The 18,930-nt window shown below is 40.6% G+C and overlaps 1 protein-coding gene and 1 pseudogene across 17 annotated transcripts in view; one reads left to right on the top strand and one right to left on the bottom strand.

The window, feature by feature from the left end:
• LOC122481033 (myomegalin-like) overlaps positions 1-17,006 on the bottom strand; it is a 225,493-nt gene extending 208,487 nt beyond the window's left edge. For all 17 annotated transcript variants that reach the window (XM_043575981.1, XM_043575985.1, XM_043575984.1 and 14 more), the window contains exon 1: positions 16,753-17,006. In XM_043575981.1, coding sequence (XP_043431916.1) covers positions 16,753-16,991 — 239 coding nt within the window. In that variant the 5' untranslated portion in view covers positions 16,992-17,006. The remainder of the gene's footprint in view (positions 1-16,752) is intronic.
• On the top strand, positions 4,690-6,778 carry LOC122481035 (annotated as a pseudogene).
• Positions 17,007-18,930: the final 1,924 nt, after the last annotated feature.

The following is an 18,930-nucleotide window of genomic DNA, read 5'->3' as shown; positions in this document are numbered from 1 at the left end:
TAATTCCTGAGGCTGTGGGGGAAAACTAATCTTCTTTTTTTCCATTAATAGGAAAAAAAATCTTTAGTTTAAATAGACTTCATTTTCTTAGAGCAGTTTTGGGTTTAAGTTATTCTTTTTAAAAAGGTCTGTGATGTTTCCTTTTTAAACTTCATTCCCTTCATCCAATACCCCATTGATTCTGTTGGCTCTGCCCCCCAAAATATATTTGGAATCTGTTCGCTTCTTACCAGCCTGACCACTATATGGTCACCCTATATGAATCAGCCTATCTCACACCTGGTCTACTGACTGCAACAGTCTTCAAAGCAGCTTCCTCTGCTTCCACTCTTGGCCTCTCAAAGTGTATTCTACAAAAGCACAGTGATATTTTAAACTATTTTTCCAGATCATATCATGGCTCTGCTTCAAACCCTTCCTTCGTTTCCCAATGTCCTTAGAATAAAATCAACTTCTGGGGCGCTCAGTTAAGCGTCTGACTCTTGACTTCAGCTCAGGTCATGATCTTCCGGTTCCAGGGACCAACCCCACGTCAGGCTCTTTCTCTCCCTATGTCTCTGCCCCTTCCCTGCTCACGCTTGCTCTCTATCTGTCTGTCTCTCTCAAAATAAATCAATAAACTTAAAAAATGTTTAAAATTAAAGTTTAGGTATAATTTATATTAGCTAGAGATAAAAATCACAGGCTAACACACATAAGAATCTTTTCTTTAATGCATCTAAGATTCTTATAGCACAAAAAAAAGTACAGAGAATTTTTTAAAGGACAGATTTCAGGGCACTTTCAAATTCTGAAGTGCAATAAAGCTCTTTCGGGTATCCTTCAAAATTAAAAGACTCTCCTTCAGATTAATGAAAAGATTAGGATTTATAAATCACAACGGGCACTGGAAATATGGTCCATGGTACCTGCATTAGGTTAGGGATCAATGGAGTCTCCACATTTTAGGGAAGGGGACGAAAAGGCACTTTAAGCTCATGTCCATAGCAGTTCTAATGATGTTGATTCAATTTAGAAAGGCATTATTATCTCATTGCTATCTTCTCAAGGCTTAGTCCTCAAACTGTCCATACTGCTACTTCTCTTCTTTATACCACCAGGAGCAAACCTCTGGGAAGAATGGTAATACAGACTGAAGTCTAAAACTGTGGGTGGTGCTCTAGCTGTTTGCCATACAATGTATAACAAGGAGATCGGCTAATCTAGAAACGAAATAACTCTGCCTCTAGCACAGTATCAGGATGTACTTATCAAAAAACTTTTTGTGGGGGCGCCTGGGTGGCTCAGTCGGTTGAGCATCCGACTCAGGTAATGATCTCACAGTCAGTGGGGTCGAGCCCCGTGTCGGGTCTGTGCTGACAGCTCAGAGTCTGGAGCCTGATTCAGATTCTGTGTCTACTTCTCTCTCCGTCCTTTCCTGGCCTGCTCTCTCTCTCTCTCTCTCTCTCTCTCTCAAAAATAAATAAATAAACATTTAAAAATAATAATAGTAAAATAAAATAAATTTTAAAATTAAAAAATAAATAAATAAAATTTTTGTGGTGTAGAAATGCCCAAAACCAATTACTTAGACTCTTTTGGATATATTTTATTTTCAAAATGAAAATATAATAGGCTAACAAACAAAAATTAAATTCTATTTGATCTGTAAAAAATAATTAATATATATTTCTAGAATTTCTTTTAATCTTTATTTATTTTTGAGAGAGAGACAGAGCGTGAGCAGGGGAGGAGCAGAGAGAGAGGGAGACACAGAATCTGAAGCAGGCTCCGGGCTCTGAGCTGTCAGCACAGAGCCCGACGTGGGGCTCGACCCCACTGACTGTGAGATCATTACCTGAGTCGGATGCTCAACCGACTGAGCCACCCAGGCACGCCCAAATAATTAATATTTTAATGTTTTTATAAAAACAATTCCTTTCAGATGTTTCAGTTAACCTTTGAGTGACATAAAAAATATTTCAGCATTCTGTAATACCAATATTTTGCACAACTTAAGATAAAACCATTGAGTTTAGCATTTTAAAGAAAAAAAAAACAAAAAAGAATGGTAACTCACGGAGAAGCTATGTAGCTAATAAAGCTTCGTTTTGGAATCTTCTATTTTTAATATTTATTTATTTGTTTATTTATTTATTTACTTTAAATTTTATTTTAGAGAGACAGAGAGAGTGCATGAGTGGGGCATAGGGGCAGAGGGAGAGAGAGAGAGATCCCACAACCTGGGATCATGACCTGAGTCCAAATCAAGAGCTGGACGCTCAACTGACTGAGCCACTCAGGCACCCCTGGAATCTTTTTTAAAAATACAGAAAGCAAAGAGAAATAACAAATTTGAAATTTGTATTAATAAATTTTAACATACCTCTCTCAATAATTGATAAAAAATTAGCTACAGAGTCAATAATGATATGTAAAATTTGAACAACATAATGAACCAACTTGATCTAAAGGATCTTTCTAAAACACACCACTCAACAACAGCAGGATACATGTTTTTCCAGTGCACAAGGAACATTTACGAAGACATATCATAATCTGGGCCATAAAACAATTCTCAGCAAATGTAAAAGAACTCAAATCATACAAGATGTGCTCTCTGACCACAAATGAATTACGTCAGAAATCAGTAGCAGAAAGAAGTCTGAAATATTTTCAAATGTCTTGAAACTAAACACATACTTCTTTTTTTTTTAATGAAATTTATTGTCAAATTGGTTTCCATACAACAAGACACACACTTCTATATAACCCACAGAGCAAAGAAGAAACCAAAAGTGAAAAGAGAAAGCATTTTAAACTGAATGAAAATGAATTCAGGAGATATAAAAATTTGTGGCATAGAGCTAATGCAGTACTTAGAATGAAATTTACAGAACCAAAGAAGTTGAAGTAGAAAAGAAAGGTCTTAAATCAATGATCTAGCCATCCACTTTAAGAAACTGGAAAAGGAAGAGCAAATGAAATTCAAAGTAAGCAGAAGAAAGGAAATAATAAAGACCAGGGGTAAAGCACATAAACTCAAAACACTAAAAACAATAGAGAAATTAAGTGAAGCCAAAGCTGGTTTTCTGAAAAGGTAAATAAAACTGATAAACTTCAGATCAAGTTTATCGAAACAAAAAGAGAAGACACAAATAACCAATATGCAGAATGAGAAAGGTGACATCAGTGCAGACTCTACAAATATTAAAGGACTAATAAGAAAATTATGTTTCAATTTGCAAAATTTTTAAATTTATGACAATAAATTTGACGACTTAGAAAAAATGAACAAATTTCTTGGAAGACACAAATTAACAAAACTCTCCCCAGAAGAAACAGATAAGCTAAATAGACCTACATTTATTAAGGAAATTATATTTGTAATTAAAAACCTTCCCAGAAGGAAAATCTAGGCTTAAAAGTCTTTACTAGTGAATACTATCAAACATTTAAGGAAGCAATAATGCAATTTCCACCCAAACTCTCCCCCAATATTGAAGAGGTGGGAATTCCAACTCTTTTTTTTTAAAGTTTATTTATTTATTCTGAGACAGAGAGTGTGCGCACAAGCGGGGAGGGTCAGAGAGAAGGAGAGACAGAATCCCAAGCAGACTTTGCACCATTAATGCAGAGCCTGATGTGGGGCTTGAACCCAGAACTGTGAGACCATAACCTGAACCAAGACCAAGAGTTGGACACTCAACCAACCGACTGTGCCACCCAGGTGCCCCCAACTCATTTTTTGAGGCCAATATTGTCCTTATACAAAATCCAAACAAAGTTATTGTAAATAGAGAATACAAACCAATATCCCCCATGAACACAGATGCAAAAATTCTTAATTTTTTTAAATGTTTACTTATTTTTGAGAGAGAGAGAGAGAGAGAGAGAGCAAGCAATCATGAGTGGGGTAGAGGCAGAGAGACAGAGGGAGAGAGAGAATCCCAAGTAGGCTCTGCACCATCAGCACGGAGACTGATGCGGGGCTCGAACCCTCGAACAGTGAGATTGTGACCTGAGTCGAAACCAAGAGTCGGAAGCTTAACCCACTGAGCCAACCAGGTGCCCCAAAAATTCTTAACAAAATTTTAGCAGATCTAATCCAACAATATATAGGAAGTATAGTAAATCATAACTAAGTGGGATATATCCCAGGCACCCAACATTGATGTTAACATTTTTTTTTTAATTTTAGAGAGAAAGAGAAAGAGAGGGAGGGAGGGGCAGAGGGAGAGAAAGAAAATCTCAAGCAGGCTCCATGCTCAGCACAGAGCCAGACCTGGGGCTCAATACCATGACCCTGGGATCATGACCTGAACCAAAATCAAGAGTTGGACGCCCAATCAACTGAGGCATCCAGATGCCCCAATTTTAACATTCTTATATCAATCATTGCAATTCACCAGATTAACAGAATGTAGAAGGAAAAAATGATACAATAATCTCAACAGATGTAAAATTAGGCATCCATTGCTAATGAAAATCCTCAGAAAACTATGACTAGAAGGGAACTTTTTCAATGTGATAAAAGGCACCTATGGAAAATCTGCAGGTAATACCACACATAATGGTGAAAAACTGAATGCCTTCCTCCTAAGATCAGGAACAAGGCAGAGATGTTTGCTCTCACTATTTCAATTTAACTTTGTACTGGAGGCTCTAGCTAGTGCAATAAGGCAAAGACAAACAACAGACAGACAGACAGATAGACATAGAGATTGGAAAGAGGATTAAAATATCATCTCTCTTTCTTGGGGGGACGACATCATCATGTAGAAATCCTATCACATCTATAAAAAAAATCTCTTAGAACTAAACTGTGAATTCAGCAAAGCTACAGGATACAAAATCAATAGGGAAAAATCAATATAAACTAGCAATAAACAATCAGAAATTGAAAATTTTAAGATATTATCAACTATAAGAGAATCAACAATATGAAGAATCTAGGCATATGTGTCTCTAAGATACGTGACTAGGATACACTAAAAACAAAACACTGGTGAGAGAAATTAAAGATATTATTATTATTATTATTATTATTATTATTATTATCGGATTGGATAATTCTTCATTGTAGGGACTGTTCTGTGCTTTGTAGAACGTTTACCAGCATTCCTGACCTTCATCTACTAGATGCCCGAATCACCCTTGCCCTGAGGTATGATAAACAAAAATGTGTCCAAATACACACACACATCCCCAAAAAATCCCACAAAAATGTGTCTAGATACTGTTATATCTGTTACCCCCAACTGAGAACCACTCATCAAAATAAATGGAGATATGCACCATGTTTATGGACTGGGAGACTCAATATTTTTGAAATATTGATCCTCTCCAAATCAATCTATAGGGTCAATGTGATCCCAGTTGAATCACCAGCAGGCTTTTTGTCTACACTGAAAAGTGGATTCTAAAATGTGTATGAGAATACAAAGGACCTAGAATAGCCAGAATGATTTTGAAAAAGAAGGACAAAGTTGGAGGACTTTCACTACAAGATTTTAAAACTTATAAAGAGCTGCTGTGATCAAGACAGCATGGAGTGGGCTGAGGTATCGGTAGGAGCAGCTGGGCAGCGGGAGGAGCTGACAATTAAGCTGATCAAGATGACAACCTCCCCAAAGCACAGAGTCTGTGGCAGAGCCCATGGGGGAAGAGCCAACAGGGAGTCTAGCCAGGATCAGTGGAGTTCTGGACAAGGAGCTGGAGGAAGGGGGCTTTGACAAGGCCTACGTGGTGTCCTTGGCCAGTTTCTGGTGCCAAAGAGATCTGAAGATCTCTTCGGGAATGGCTCAAGGACACACACGGTGCCAATGCCCCGCAATCCTGGGACTGCTTCGGGTGCCTCCCAGAGTGGTGTGACACCTTTCTGTGAGGCTCTCTAGGGAGCCCCAATCTCTAGTCCCAGCACTGGGTCTCCAGAGTTTGCAGCCATATGGGGAACCCGCCCCCCCGTCCTCTACGAAGAAAGATATTGCTGTTGTCATACTCACCTGTGATATACTTCAAGATCTTTGGGGAGTTCGCTCCCCTCCCCATTTCAGCTTTTTTGGAATTCGGACACTTACATGCATCTCCCTTCTTCTTCCCCTGCCAGTTTCATGTAGACAATTATCAGCTTGTCTGAGTGGATTCCCAGCCTTTCCCTCACCCCCACTTCCGTCTCTAGTCTGTTTTATGCTATGTGGCTCCTTTTATGTCTTTGCAAAGTTTTTTATATCAATAAAGTTAGTGGACTTCAAAACGAATGGTATTGGTCTTAAAGTAGACAAATAGATGAATGGAACAGAATAGAAAATTCAGACATAGACCCACATATATTTGATCAATAGATTTCAATAAATTGCCAAGGAAATTAAATGGAGAAAGAACAGAGTTCTCAACTCTGGAAAATCTGGAAATCTATATGCAAAAAATGAACCTTGATCAATACCTTGTACCTCATACAAAAGTTAGCTTGAAATGAATCATAAACCAAGCATAAAATGTAAAACTATAAAATTTCTAGAAGAAAACAGGAGAATATTTTTGTGATCTTGGGTTAAGTAGCACTTTCTTAGAACATGAAAGAACAGTTTGATAGTTTGGGCTTATTTGGCAAAATTTAAAGATCTGATTTGAAGAAATCTGGTCTTCAAAAGACACTTATTAATATAGAAAGACAAGATATAGATTGGGACAAGATACTTACAAAGTACCTCTATAATAAAGACTTGTATTTCAGATACGTAGGAACTTCCAAATTTAATCACAAAAAAAAAGCAAACAACTCAATAAAAAAATGGGCAAAAGATTTCAATAGACACTTCACCAAAAATATGCAGATGGTAATTAAGGACATAAAAAATGTTCAACATCAGGGGGCGCCTGGGTGGCGCAGTCGGTTAAGCGTCCAACTTCAGCCAGGTCACAATCTCGCGGTCCGTGAGTTCGAGCCCCGCGTCAGGCTCTGGGCTGATGGCTTGGAGCCTGGAGCTGGTTTCCGATTCTGTGTCTCCCTCTCTCTCTGCCCCTCCCCCGTTCATGCTCTGTCTCTCTCTGTCCCAAAAAAAAAAAAAAAAAAAAAAAAATAAGTTCATCATCAGTAGTCACTAGGGCAATGCAAATCAAAACCATAAGATACCATTTCACACACACTAGAACGGCTATAATAAAAAAGACAGACAATGATAAGTGTTGACAAGAATGTGGAGAAGTGGGAACCTTCATATATTGCTAGTGGGAAATCAAAAGGTACAATCCCTTTGAGAAAGAGTTTGGTGGTATCTTAAAATGTTAAACATATGCCTACTACTCTACTATTTGAAATTTACCTAAGAAAGTGAAGGCATAGGTCCACAAAAAGACTTGTACATGAATGTTCACAGCAGTTTTGTTTGTAATAGCCAAAAAACTGGAAACAATAAAACAGCTGGTGTATAAATAAACAACCTGTGCAGGCCAGAAAGAATTGGCACGAGATTTTCAGGGTGCTAGACAGAAAAAATATGCAGCCAAGAATCCTTTATCCAGCAAGTCTGTCATTTAGAATAGAAGGAGAGATAAAGGTCTTCCCAAACAAACAAAAACTGAAGGAATTTGTCACCACTAAACCAGCCCTACAAGAGATCCTAAGGGGGACCCTGTGAGACAAAGTCCCAGAGACATCATTATAAGCATAAAACATACAGACATCACAATGACTCTAAACCCGTATCTTTCTATAATAACACTGAATGTAAATGGATTAAATGCGCCAACCAAAAGACATAGGGTATCAGAATGGATAAAAAAACAAGACCCATCTATTTGCTGTCTACAAGAGACTCATTTTAGACCTGAGGACACCTTTAGATTGAGAGTGAGGGGATGGAGAACTATTTATCATGCGACTGGAAGCCAAAAGAAAGCTGGAGTAGCCATACTTATATCAGACAAACTAGACTTTAAATTAAAGGCTGTAACAAGAGATGAAGAAGGACATTATATAATAGTTACAGGGTCTATCCATCAGGAAGAGCTAACAATTATAAATGTTTATGCACCGAATACCGGAGCCCCCAAATATATAACACAATTACTCATAAACATAAGCAACCTTATTGATAAGAATGTGGTAATTGCAGGGGACTTTAATACACCACTTACAGAAATGGATAGATCATCTAGACACACGGTCAATAAAGAAACAAGGGCCCTGAATGAGACATTGGATCAGATGGACTTGACAGATATATTTAGAACTCTGCATCCCAAAGCAACAGAATATACTTTCTTCTCGAGTGCACATGGAACATTCTCCAAGATAGATCATATACTGGGTCACAAAACAGCCCTTCATAAGTTTACAAGAATTGAAATTATACCATGCTTACTTTCAGACCACAATGCTATGAAGCTTGAAATCAACCACAGAAAAAAGTCTGGAAAACCTCCAAAAGCATGGAGGTTAAAGAACACCCTACTAACGAATGAGTGGGTCAACCAGGCAATTAGAGAAGAAATTAAAAAATATATGGAAACAAACGAAAATGAAAATACAACAATCCAAACGCTTTGGGATGCAGCAAAGGCAGTCCTGAGAGGAAAATACATTGCAATCCAGGCCTATCTCAAGAAACAAGAAAAATCCCAAATACAAAATCTAACAGCACACCTAAAGGAACTAGAAGCAGAACAGCAAAGGCAGCCTAAGCCCAGCAGAAGAAGAGAAATAATAAAGATCAGAGCAGAAATAAACAATATAGAAACTAAAAAAACTGTAGAGCAGATCAATGAAACCAAGAGTTGGTTTTTTGAAAAAATAAACAAAATTGACAAACCTCTAGCCAGGCTTCTCAAAAAGAAAAGGGAGATGACCCAAATAGATAAAATCATGAATGAAAATGGAATTATTACAACCAATCCCTCAGAGATACAAACAATTATCAGGGAATACTATGAAAACTTATATGCCAACAAATTGGACAACCTGGAAGAAATGGACAAATTCCTGAACACCCACACTCTTCCAAAACTCAATCAGGAGGAAATAGAAAGCTTGAACAGACCCATAACCAGCGAAGAAATTGAATCGGTTATCAAAAATCTCCCAACAAATAAGAGTCCAGGACCAGATGGCTTCCCAGGGGAGTTCTACCAGACGTTTAAAGCAGAGATAATACCTATCCTTCTCAAGCTATTCCAAGAAATAGAAAGGGAAGGAAAACTTCCAGACTCATTCTATGAAGCCAGTATTACTTTGATTCCTAAACCAGACAGAGACCCAGTAAAAAAAGAGAACTACAGGCCAATATCCCTGATGAATATGGATGCAAAAATTCTCAATAAGATACTAGCAAATCGAATTCAACGGCATATAAAAAGAATTATTCACCATGATCAAGTGGGATTCATTCCTGGGATGCAGGGCTGGTTCAACATTCGCAAATCAATCAACGTGATACATCACATTAACAAAAAAAGAGAGAAGAACCATATGATCCTGTCAATCGATGCAGAAAAGGCCTTCGACAAAATCCAGCACCCTTTCTTAATAAAAACCCTTGAGAAAGTCGGGATAGAAGGAACATACTTAAAGATCATAAAAGCCATTTATGAAAAGCCCACAGCTAACATCATCCTCAACGGGGAAAAACTGAAAGCTTTTTCCCTGAGATCAGGAACACGACAAGGATGCCCACTCTCACCGCTGCTGTTTAACATAGTGCTGGAAGTTCTAGCATCAGCAATCAGACAACAAAAGGAAATCAAAGGCATCAAAATTGGCAAAGATGAAGTCAAGCTTTCGCTTTTTGCAGATGACATGATATTATACATGGAAAATCCGATAGACTCCACCAAAAGTCTGCTAGAACTGATACAGGAATTCAGCAAAGTTGCAGGATACAAAATCAATGTACAGAAATCAGTTGCATTCTTATACACTAACAATGAAGCAACAGAAAGACAAATAAAGAAACTGATCCCATTCACAATTGCACCAAGAAGCATAAAATACCTAGGAATAAATCTAACCAAAGATGTAAAGGATCTGTATGCTGAAAACTATAGAAAGCTTATGAAGGAAATTGAAGAAGATTTAAAGAAATGGAAAGACATTCCCTGCTCATGGATTGGAAAAATAAATATTGTCAAAATGTCAATACTACCCAAAGCTATCTACACATTCAATGCAATCCCAATCAAAATTGCACCAGCATTCTTCTCGAAACTAGAACAAGCAATCCTAAAATTCATATGGAACCACAAAAGGCCCCGAATAGCCAAAGGAATTTTGAAGAAGAAGACCAAAGCAGGAGGCATCACAATCCCAGACTTTAGCCTCTACTACAAAGCTGTCATCATCAAGACAGCATGGTATTGGCACCAAAACAGACACATAGACCAATGGAATAGAATAGAAACCCCAGAACTAGACCCACAAACGTATGGCCAACTCATCTTTGACAAAGCAGGAAAGAACATCCAATGGAAAAAAGACAGCCTCTTTAACAAATGGTGCTGGGAGAACTGGACAGCAACATGCAGAAGGTTGAAACTAGACCACTTTCTCACACCATTCACAAAAATAAACTCAAAATGGATAAAGGACCTGAATGTGAGACAGGAAACCATCAAAACCTTAGAGGAGAAAGCAGGAAAAGACCTCTCTGACCTCAGCCGTAGCAATCTCTTACTCGACACATCCCCAAAGGCAAGGGAATTAAAAGCAAAAGTGAATTACTGGGACCTTATGAAGATAAAAAGCTTCTGCACAGCAAAGGAAACAACCAACAAAACTAAAAGGCAACCAACGGAATGGGAAAAGATATTTGCAAATGACATATCGGACAAAGGGCTAGTATCCAAAATCTATAAAGAGCTCACCAAACTCCACACCCAAAAAACAAATAACCCAGTGAAGAAATGGGCAGAAAACATGAATAGACACTTCTCTAAAGAAGACATCCGGATGGCCAACAGGCACATGAAAAGATGTTCAGCGTCGCTCCTTATCAGGGAAATACAAATCAAAACCACACTCAGGTATCACCTCACGCCAGTCAGAGTGGCCAAAATGAACAAATCAGGAGACTATAGATGCTGGAGAGGATGTGGAGAAACGGGAACCCTCTTGCACTGTTGGTGGGAATGCAAATTGGTGCAGCCGCTCTGGAAAGCAGTGTGGAGGTTCCTCAGAAAATTAAAAATAGACCTACCCTATGACCCAGCAATAGCACTGCTAGGAATTTATCCAAGGGATACAGGAGCACTGATGCATAGGGCCACTTGTACCCCAATGTTCATAGCAGCACTCTCAACAATAGCCAAATTATGGAAAGAGCCTAAATGTCCATCAACTGATGAATGGATAAAGAAATTGTGGTTTATATACACAATGGAATATTACGTGGCAATGAGAAAAAATGAAATATGGCCTTTTGTAGCAACGTGGATGGAACTGGAGAGTGTGATGCTAAGTGAAATAAGCCATACAGAGAAAGACAGATACCATATGGTTTCACTCTTATGTGGATCCTGAGAAACTTAACAGGAACCCATGGGGGAGGGGAAGGAAAAAAAAAAAAAAGAGGTTAGAATGGGAGAGAGCCAAAGCATAAGAGACTGTTAAAAAACGAGAACAAACTGAGGGTTGATGGGGGGTGGGAGGGAGGAGAGGGTGGGTGATGGGTATTGAGGAGGGCACCTTTTGGGATGAGCACTGGGTGTTGTATGGAAACCAATTTGTCAATAAATTTCAGAAAAAAAATAAACAAAATAAATAAATAAATAAATAAATAGATAAATAAAAAAAAAATAAACAACCTGTGGCATATCCATACAAGGGAATACTACTCAGTAACAAAAGAAAACAAACTATTGCTACCCACAACATCGTGGATAAAACTCAGAATAATTATGCTGAGTGAATGAAGCCCAGACAGAAACAAAGAGTACTTACTATATGATTCCATGTATATAAATTTCTAGAAAATGCAAACAGAGCAACAGAAAGCAGATCAGTGGTTGATTGCCTGTGTGTTAGGGGGGCCAGAGACAGCAGGGAGGATTATAAAAGGGAAGAAGGAAACTTTTGGGGATGATAAGCATGTGATAATTTCACAGATACATGCATGTAGCAAAACTTTTCCAATCGTACACTTTAAATCTGCCCAGTTTAGGGGCGCCTGGGTGGCGCAGTCGGTTAAGCGTCCGACTTCAGCCAGGTCACGATCTCGCGGTCCGTGAGTTCGAGCCCCGCGTCGGGCTCTGGACTGATGGCTCAGAGCCTGGAGCCTGTTTCCGATTCTGTGTCTCCCTCTCTCTCTGCTCCTCCCCCGTTCATGCTCTGTCTCTCTCTGTCCCAAAAATAAATAAACGTTGAAAAAAAAAAAGAAATTAAAAAAAAATAAATCCGCCCAGTTTATTAAAAAAATTTTTTTAACATTTATTTATTTTTGAGAGACAGAGAGAGACAAAGCACAAGTGGGGAGGGGCAGAGAGAGAAGGAGACACAGAATCCGAAGCAGGCTCTAGGCTCCGAGCTGTCAGCATAGAGCCCAATGCGGGGCTCGAACTCACAAGGCTCGAACTTACAAACCATGAGCCAAAGTTGGACGCTTAACCGACTGAGCCACCCAGGTGCCCCAAATCTGCCCAGTTTATTTTATGTCAATTATATCTCAATACAGCAGTAACAAAATAATCATGACAAAAAGAGAGATGGCTAAAGAGACATAATGGTTGAAGTTTGATGTTAGAAAGTTAACCTTCTCTGACATCATTACCCCCGACAGTTGTCTGCTGGTTCCAGGTTATCCACCTAAACATGCAAACTGCTAGGGTTCAAAAATGCACCCAGAGGCAGCTGGCAACTCAGTTAGTTCCTCTTCTTAAACAACTGTATACTTGAGAGAGGATCACTTCTGAAAAAAAAATTTTTTTTAATGTTTTAATTTCTTTTTGAAGGAAAGAGAGAGACAGAGCAAGAGTGCGGGAGGAGCAGAGAGAGAGGGAGACATAGAATTTGAAGCAGGCTCCAGGCTCTAAGCTGTCAGCGCAGAACCGATGTGGGGCTTGAACCCATGATCTGTGAGATCATGACCTGAGCCGAAGTGGGACGCTCGACCGACCAAGCCACCCAGGCACCCCGAGAGAGGATCACTTTTGAATTAAATCCTCATTGAAAAGTTCTATCCAGGGTCTCACTTCAAGAAAGCATTTTCCCAGGGCCATACATCTGTTTTTATCCCTCTGCTAAAATTTGCTTCCCACCCAACCTGGCTTCATTATTTTGTTAGGCCAGACAAAATTCACCTCCTGTGTGTGTGTGTGAAGCCCTCTCTGGTCCTCTGGTTCTTAGCACCACATTCAGTAGCCATTAACCATCTGGCTCATAATGCCAGCATGTAGGTGCTGTAACAAAATGCCCTGACCCCACTTCCTTACCCCCATCATGAATTTCACCTAAAAGAAAGTAAGCTTGCATTTTGAAATGTAAAGTTTACAATTAAGACAAACCGGTTCAGAGAAAAGATGTGCCAGCACTTGGAACCACACAAGGATTCCAGAGCCAAACAGATTATTACCTAATTGAAAATATTAGTGGGTCAGAGATAGAAACAGAGAGGGAGTACATGAGAAGAGAGGTGCACGCTCACCATCCGGGGAATAAAGAACCCATTTGTATCCTGTTACTCTGTTTAAAGCTATTAAAGTTTACAAAATCTGGAATCCACTGATTACTTTCCCTTGTTTTAAATTCAAGTTTCATAAACAATCTTTTGGTTATAATTTGTTTTCCAAATGTGGCAAGTATGCCAAGAGACCTTACTAGAGTAACAGAAGAGGGTCTAGTTCCCCGAGATGTTAGAATCCTCATTTTAATTTTTGAGAATAAATCCTCATAATAATTTGTCATTCTGGGTTTAGATAACAGTCTTGTGGATTTGTTTAATATCAGCCTGAGAAACAGACTCGACAAGGTAAGACTAGATTCTTTTTTTTTAATTTTTTAATGCTTATTTTTGAGAGAGAGAGAGTGGGGGAGGGGTAGAGAGAGAGGGAGACACAGAATCTGAAACAGGCTCCAGGCTCTGAGATGTCAGCACAGAGCCCAATGCAGGACTCGAACCCACGAACCGTGAGATCATGACCTAAGCCAAAGTCGGACGCCCAACTGACTGAGCCACCCAGGTGCCCCAAGACCAGATTCTAACATATTTTCCAAGATAATGTCACCTTGTATGGCTTCTTAGGACACAGTCCATTTTCCCTGAAGAGATCCTTTTAATTAATTCATTTATTTATTTATTAATTTATTTATTTCTCATTTCCCCACTTCACCCTTCTGTTATAGCACTTACTCCATAACTGGTATAGAACTATAGATTCTGAGCTACTTGAGGGCAGTTTTGCATCCAGTTTTGTCCTGGCCTCCACCATCGTTGCTCAATAAATAACAGAAGTAAATTGAATCTGGGTAATGTGCAGAGGTGTTTTCTTCCATTTTTAAAACTGATTTGATAGTCAGAAAATTAGATACCAAAAACGCCCCTTCTCAAGGACAAGTCTCTCATACTCATTAACCTCTAATACTGTGGATAAGACAGGTGTGTTTTCAAAAGTAAAGGGGCACCCTGCTGGCTCCATTGGTAGAGCATTTGACTTTTGATTGTGGAGTTGTGAGTTCAAGTCCCACGTTGGGGGTGAGGCCTCCTTAAAAAAGAATAAAAAATGAAAGTATGCTACACAGGGGTGCTTGGGTGGCTCAGTTGGCTAAGCATCTGACTTTAGTTCAAGTCATGATCTCATGGTTCATGGGTTCGAGCCCTGCATCTGGCTCTGCAGTGACAGTGTGGAGCCTGCTTGGGATTCTCCCTCTCCCCCTCTCTCTCTGCCCCTCCCCTGCTCGTGCTCTCTCTTTCTCAAATAAATAACTAAACTTAAAAAAAAAAAATGCTGCTCATTCCTAGAGAATTTTTCAATGGGGGTCAGAGTAGCACCAACCTCAGTGAAGTTCCTGACACAGTTTCATTTGGGAATTCCTGAAATGTTAAAAAAAAAAACAAAAACATTTCAAGGCTCCTCGTTACATCAACTAAGATGAATACGGAGATCTGTCAGATGAATAGCCATTAAGGAAATAATTAAAGTGTGCTGTCTATTTAAACAATTAAACCACAATGTAGAGAACCAAATTCTAATTTGGTAACTTTTTGTTACCAAAGACTGTAAAAAAAAAAAAAAAAAAATCACATCTTTATAATAAGTCATGATCCATTTTAAATTTTGCAATAGCATTGCTCTTTTGATGAAAAGCGTTCACCACAGTGTATGAATAAACAGTTAAAAAGACTTTAAATTATAGATATATGTTCAGATTAAAATTTTTTTGTTTCAAGCTTTAAAAAAAAAACCCAAAGTAGTCTGTGAAAACTATTCAACACTGCAGAGATACACATGTTAAAAAAAAAAAAAAAGTAATTGTTTGGGCTAAAATTCCATGGTATAAAAAATCAAATAATGAATACTTTTGCCTTGTTCCTTATTTTTTTTAAGTTTTAATTTTAATTCCAGTTAGTTAACAGACAGTGTTATATTAGTTTTAGGTGTGGCCTCATACTTTCTTAAAAGCAGTAATTTTTTATGGGTATCTTAATAGACATATGATTCCATTAAGCACTGTCAATTGAATGACTTTGACTCAGTTTTCTCACAGTGGGCAGTGTGATGAGTAAATACAACGAAGTGTGAATAAACTAGTTTCCTAATTCACAAATAAAGCATAGTCCTAAACACAGAAAACAGATTCCATTAATATTTCGTTCTGTAATTAATCCTCAAAAGATCCAAATCGTGATTTTATGCATAGGAAATTGAGGCCCAGAGAAACGAAGTTACTTTTTTCATTTCCCAGTTAGTAGACGGCAGCTTAGAGACCAAAGCCACCACTGCCCTGCAGTATGATTTGGGACTCCTGGGTTCCCATAAAAGAGTAAGCTAAAAATGCTAAGGCAAGGAAAGGCTTGTTTCAAAAACGGAGGTAGCACAATCTCTTTTCCAAAACATCGTATGCATGGCAGATTTTTGTCCTGCTGATGCTACATGAAGAAAATGTGGGCCTAATCTGTCCAGTCTTCCATTTCAGCGCAAAGGAAGGGGCTGGGTTAAGTGGAGATTGTCCTGCACGCCTCATCCGGCCAACAGGCATGGCCACAGCTCTGCAGGGGAAGAGAGGTGGCCTAGGAAGAAAGAACCATCACCAACCCCACCGTGCTGTTTGTCTCTTAGATAAATAAAAATTATATAGATACACACATAAAGAGGGTGTGAGAGAAAGCAGCGCGTACTCGCGCGCGTTTCCTGATCTGCTTTTACCTTCCCTAATGCTTCCACCCTGGCATGGCCTTCTGCATCATGTGCTCATCTCTCCATCAACAGACATGGCCTTCAGCCTCATCTCCACCAACAAAACGGGCGTCTACGCATCCAGCAAAGACCTTGGATGGGACAGAGACGCGTTTCCCCAGCTTTAGTCCGGTATAACGCGGAGCCACACCTTGATTTCTAGGCAACTCCCCCACTGGCTTTTCTCCGCTCTGCCCCGCCACCGGCCGCATCAACGCCCCGCAAACCCTCTGCCCGGTGCCCTCCAACCCCTGTCCTAGCTGATGGCCCTCGGCGCCAACCCCTTCAGCCCCCGGGGCCCAGCCCGGGAACGGTCCTCCCGCCCAGCGCGCCGCGCGCCCCCGCTCCCCGCGCGGACCGCAGCCTCCGGGGCTCCCGCGGGGCTCTCACCTCATCCAGGGTGCGGCCGCCGCGGCTGCCTCCTCCTCCTCTTCGGCCGCCGCCGCCCAGCTCCCGGCCGCCTCGGGACGCCGTCGTGCCCGGCCAGGGGAGCGCCGCGAGGGCGGTGGGGCTCGAGCCGCGTCCCCGGGCCAGTAGGGCGCGCGGTGCGCCCGGCGGGACGCGCGGCGGCAGCAGCTGCAGCCGCAGCGGCGGCGGCGGCAGCAGGACCCGCTGTCGGTCCTCTTCATGGATTTCCCGGGCCCGGCCGCGCCCGTCCCGGTGACCGACCCTGCTTGGTTTCCCCACGGTCTTCGCGCGCTGCCAGGGAGCATCCTCCAGGCGCGGATTGCGGCGGAAACCTGGAAGGACCAGGCCTGCTCCGCGGCTGCCTCGGCCACCTGCTCCTCCCAGATTGCTCTTGTCCCTCGCCCACAAACACCCCCCGCGGTCTCTTCACCCTCTATCATCACCCCATCCTCTCTCCACCCACTACCTCAACCTGGAAACCTTTTCATTCCCACATGGCACTCTTTTTCTTCTTCCTATCCACTCCATGGTCACCGACCTCAATTTCCAACCTTAAAAAGTTTCTCCTTTTCACACTCCCTCTCTCCAAATTTTCCCGGGGTTTGTCTTCCTCCTCCCTCCAACTCAGTCATCGTCTTCTATGTTACATCATTCTTTCCTCAGAATCACTACTTCCCCAGGCTGTTGGCGAACCCCTTTTCTCCCACTCTCCCTGTTTTTCCTTCTTAAACTCTTTTATCCCCTCAATTTTCCCTTTAGTTGTTGTAAAAATCTTCTTCCTAAATAACCTCAGTTTTCCTTTCATTTGAGACTTTTGGATTGCCATTTTTCATGCAGAACTCCTAGTAAAGCCTATATAGCTTGGTATCCAATATCCAGTCAAGGGAATGTAGTCATGGTTAAAAAATAAAAAGTTCATAGGTCAAATAAATTCTCCACTTCATGTTCCTTCTGAAAAGCCTTTTCTTATAGTCCACTAAGGAAGGAAGCTAGTGAGACCCTTGCAGAGCAGAATGCTTCTGTGACACTATTTTATGTACACAAGGCTTAGAAGAGCGGGTTTATCTTTGTAGTGGGCACTGTGGATCCCAAAGTTCAGAGGCAAAATGCCTTATGCAATATGCACTATTGATGGATTCCATGTAAACAAAGGAACTCATCCTTAACACATTTTCCTCCCAAATCTGTGTTGTTGTTGTTGTACTCCAACACTATCATCCACCCATTGCCCAAGCCCCAAATTTGGGAGTGGTCAGAGATTTATCTCTCTCTCATTCATCTCATCCAGTCAATTCGACTTCTTGACTGTTTCTTTATTTTAAGGTGCCTCTTATCATGATTCCAAATGCCTCCAGAAAATGACACTACCCAGTATCTCATCATTCTTTCAAACCTCCCAGCTTAATCTATATCTTTACCTCTTTTTTCCCTCCAGTATGTCTTACCTGCCCAATTTACGCTACCACTCCCGTCCCTGCTAGAGATTCTCAATTATCTTTTGTTGTCTTTCTTTTTTTTTTTTTTAAGTTTTATTTATTTATTGAGAGAGAGAGAGAGAGAGAGAGAGAGAGAGAGAGAGAGAGAGAATGAGAGAATGAGCAGGGGAGAGGCAGAGAGAGGGAGAGAGAATCCCAAGCAGGCTCCACACTGTCAGTGGAAAGCCACGTGACGCAGGGCTCGAACTTACAAAGCATGAGGTCATGGCCTGAGTGGAAATCAAGAGTCGCCCTCTTTTGTTGTCTTTATATCTTTGGCCTCGCCTTCTCCATTAGGTCCATCCCACTCCTGTAAAATAAAGTCCTCTCAGGGCACCTGTGTGGCTCAGTCTGTTAAGCTGCTGACTCTGGCTCAGGTTATGCATGATCTCAGGGTTAGGGAGTTTGAATTCCACTTTGGGCTCTATGCTAACAGCTCAGAGCCAGGAGCCTGTTTCAGATTCTGTGTCTCCCTCTCTCTCTGCCCCTCCCCCGCTCACACTCTGTCTCTCTCTGTCTCTCTCTCTCTGAAAAAAAAAAAAAAAGAATAAACGTTAAAAAAAATGTTTTTGAAACAAAAAGGGGCATCTGGACCAGGAGGCAGGTTTCATAGATCTAATCAGTTCCATAGCTTTTATGCATTGGCAGGAATCATTCTGCAAGGGCTGAAAAGGAACCCACACAA

Source organism: Prionailurus bengalensis, chromosome C1, assembly GCF_016509475.1.
Source record: "Prionailurus bengalensis isolate Pbe53 chromosome C1, Fcat_Pben_1.1_paternal_pri, whole genome shotgun sequence".
Taxonomy (NCBI): domain Eukaryota; kingdom Metazoa; phylum Chordata; class Mammalia; order Carnivora; family Felidae; genus Prionailurus; species Prionailurus bengalensis.
Note: the sequence above shows the minus strand (reverse complement) of the source record. Positions and strands in the feature narration are given on the sequence as shown.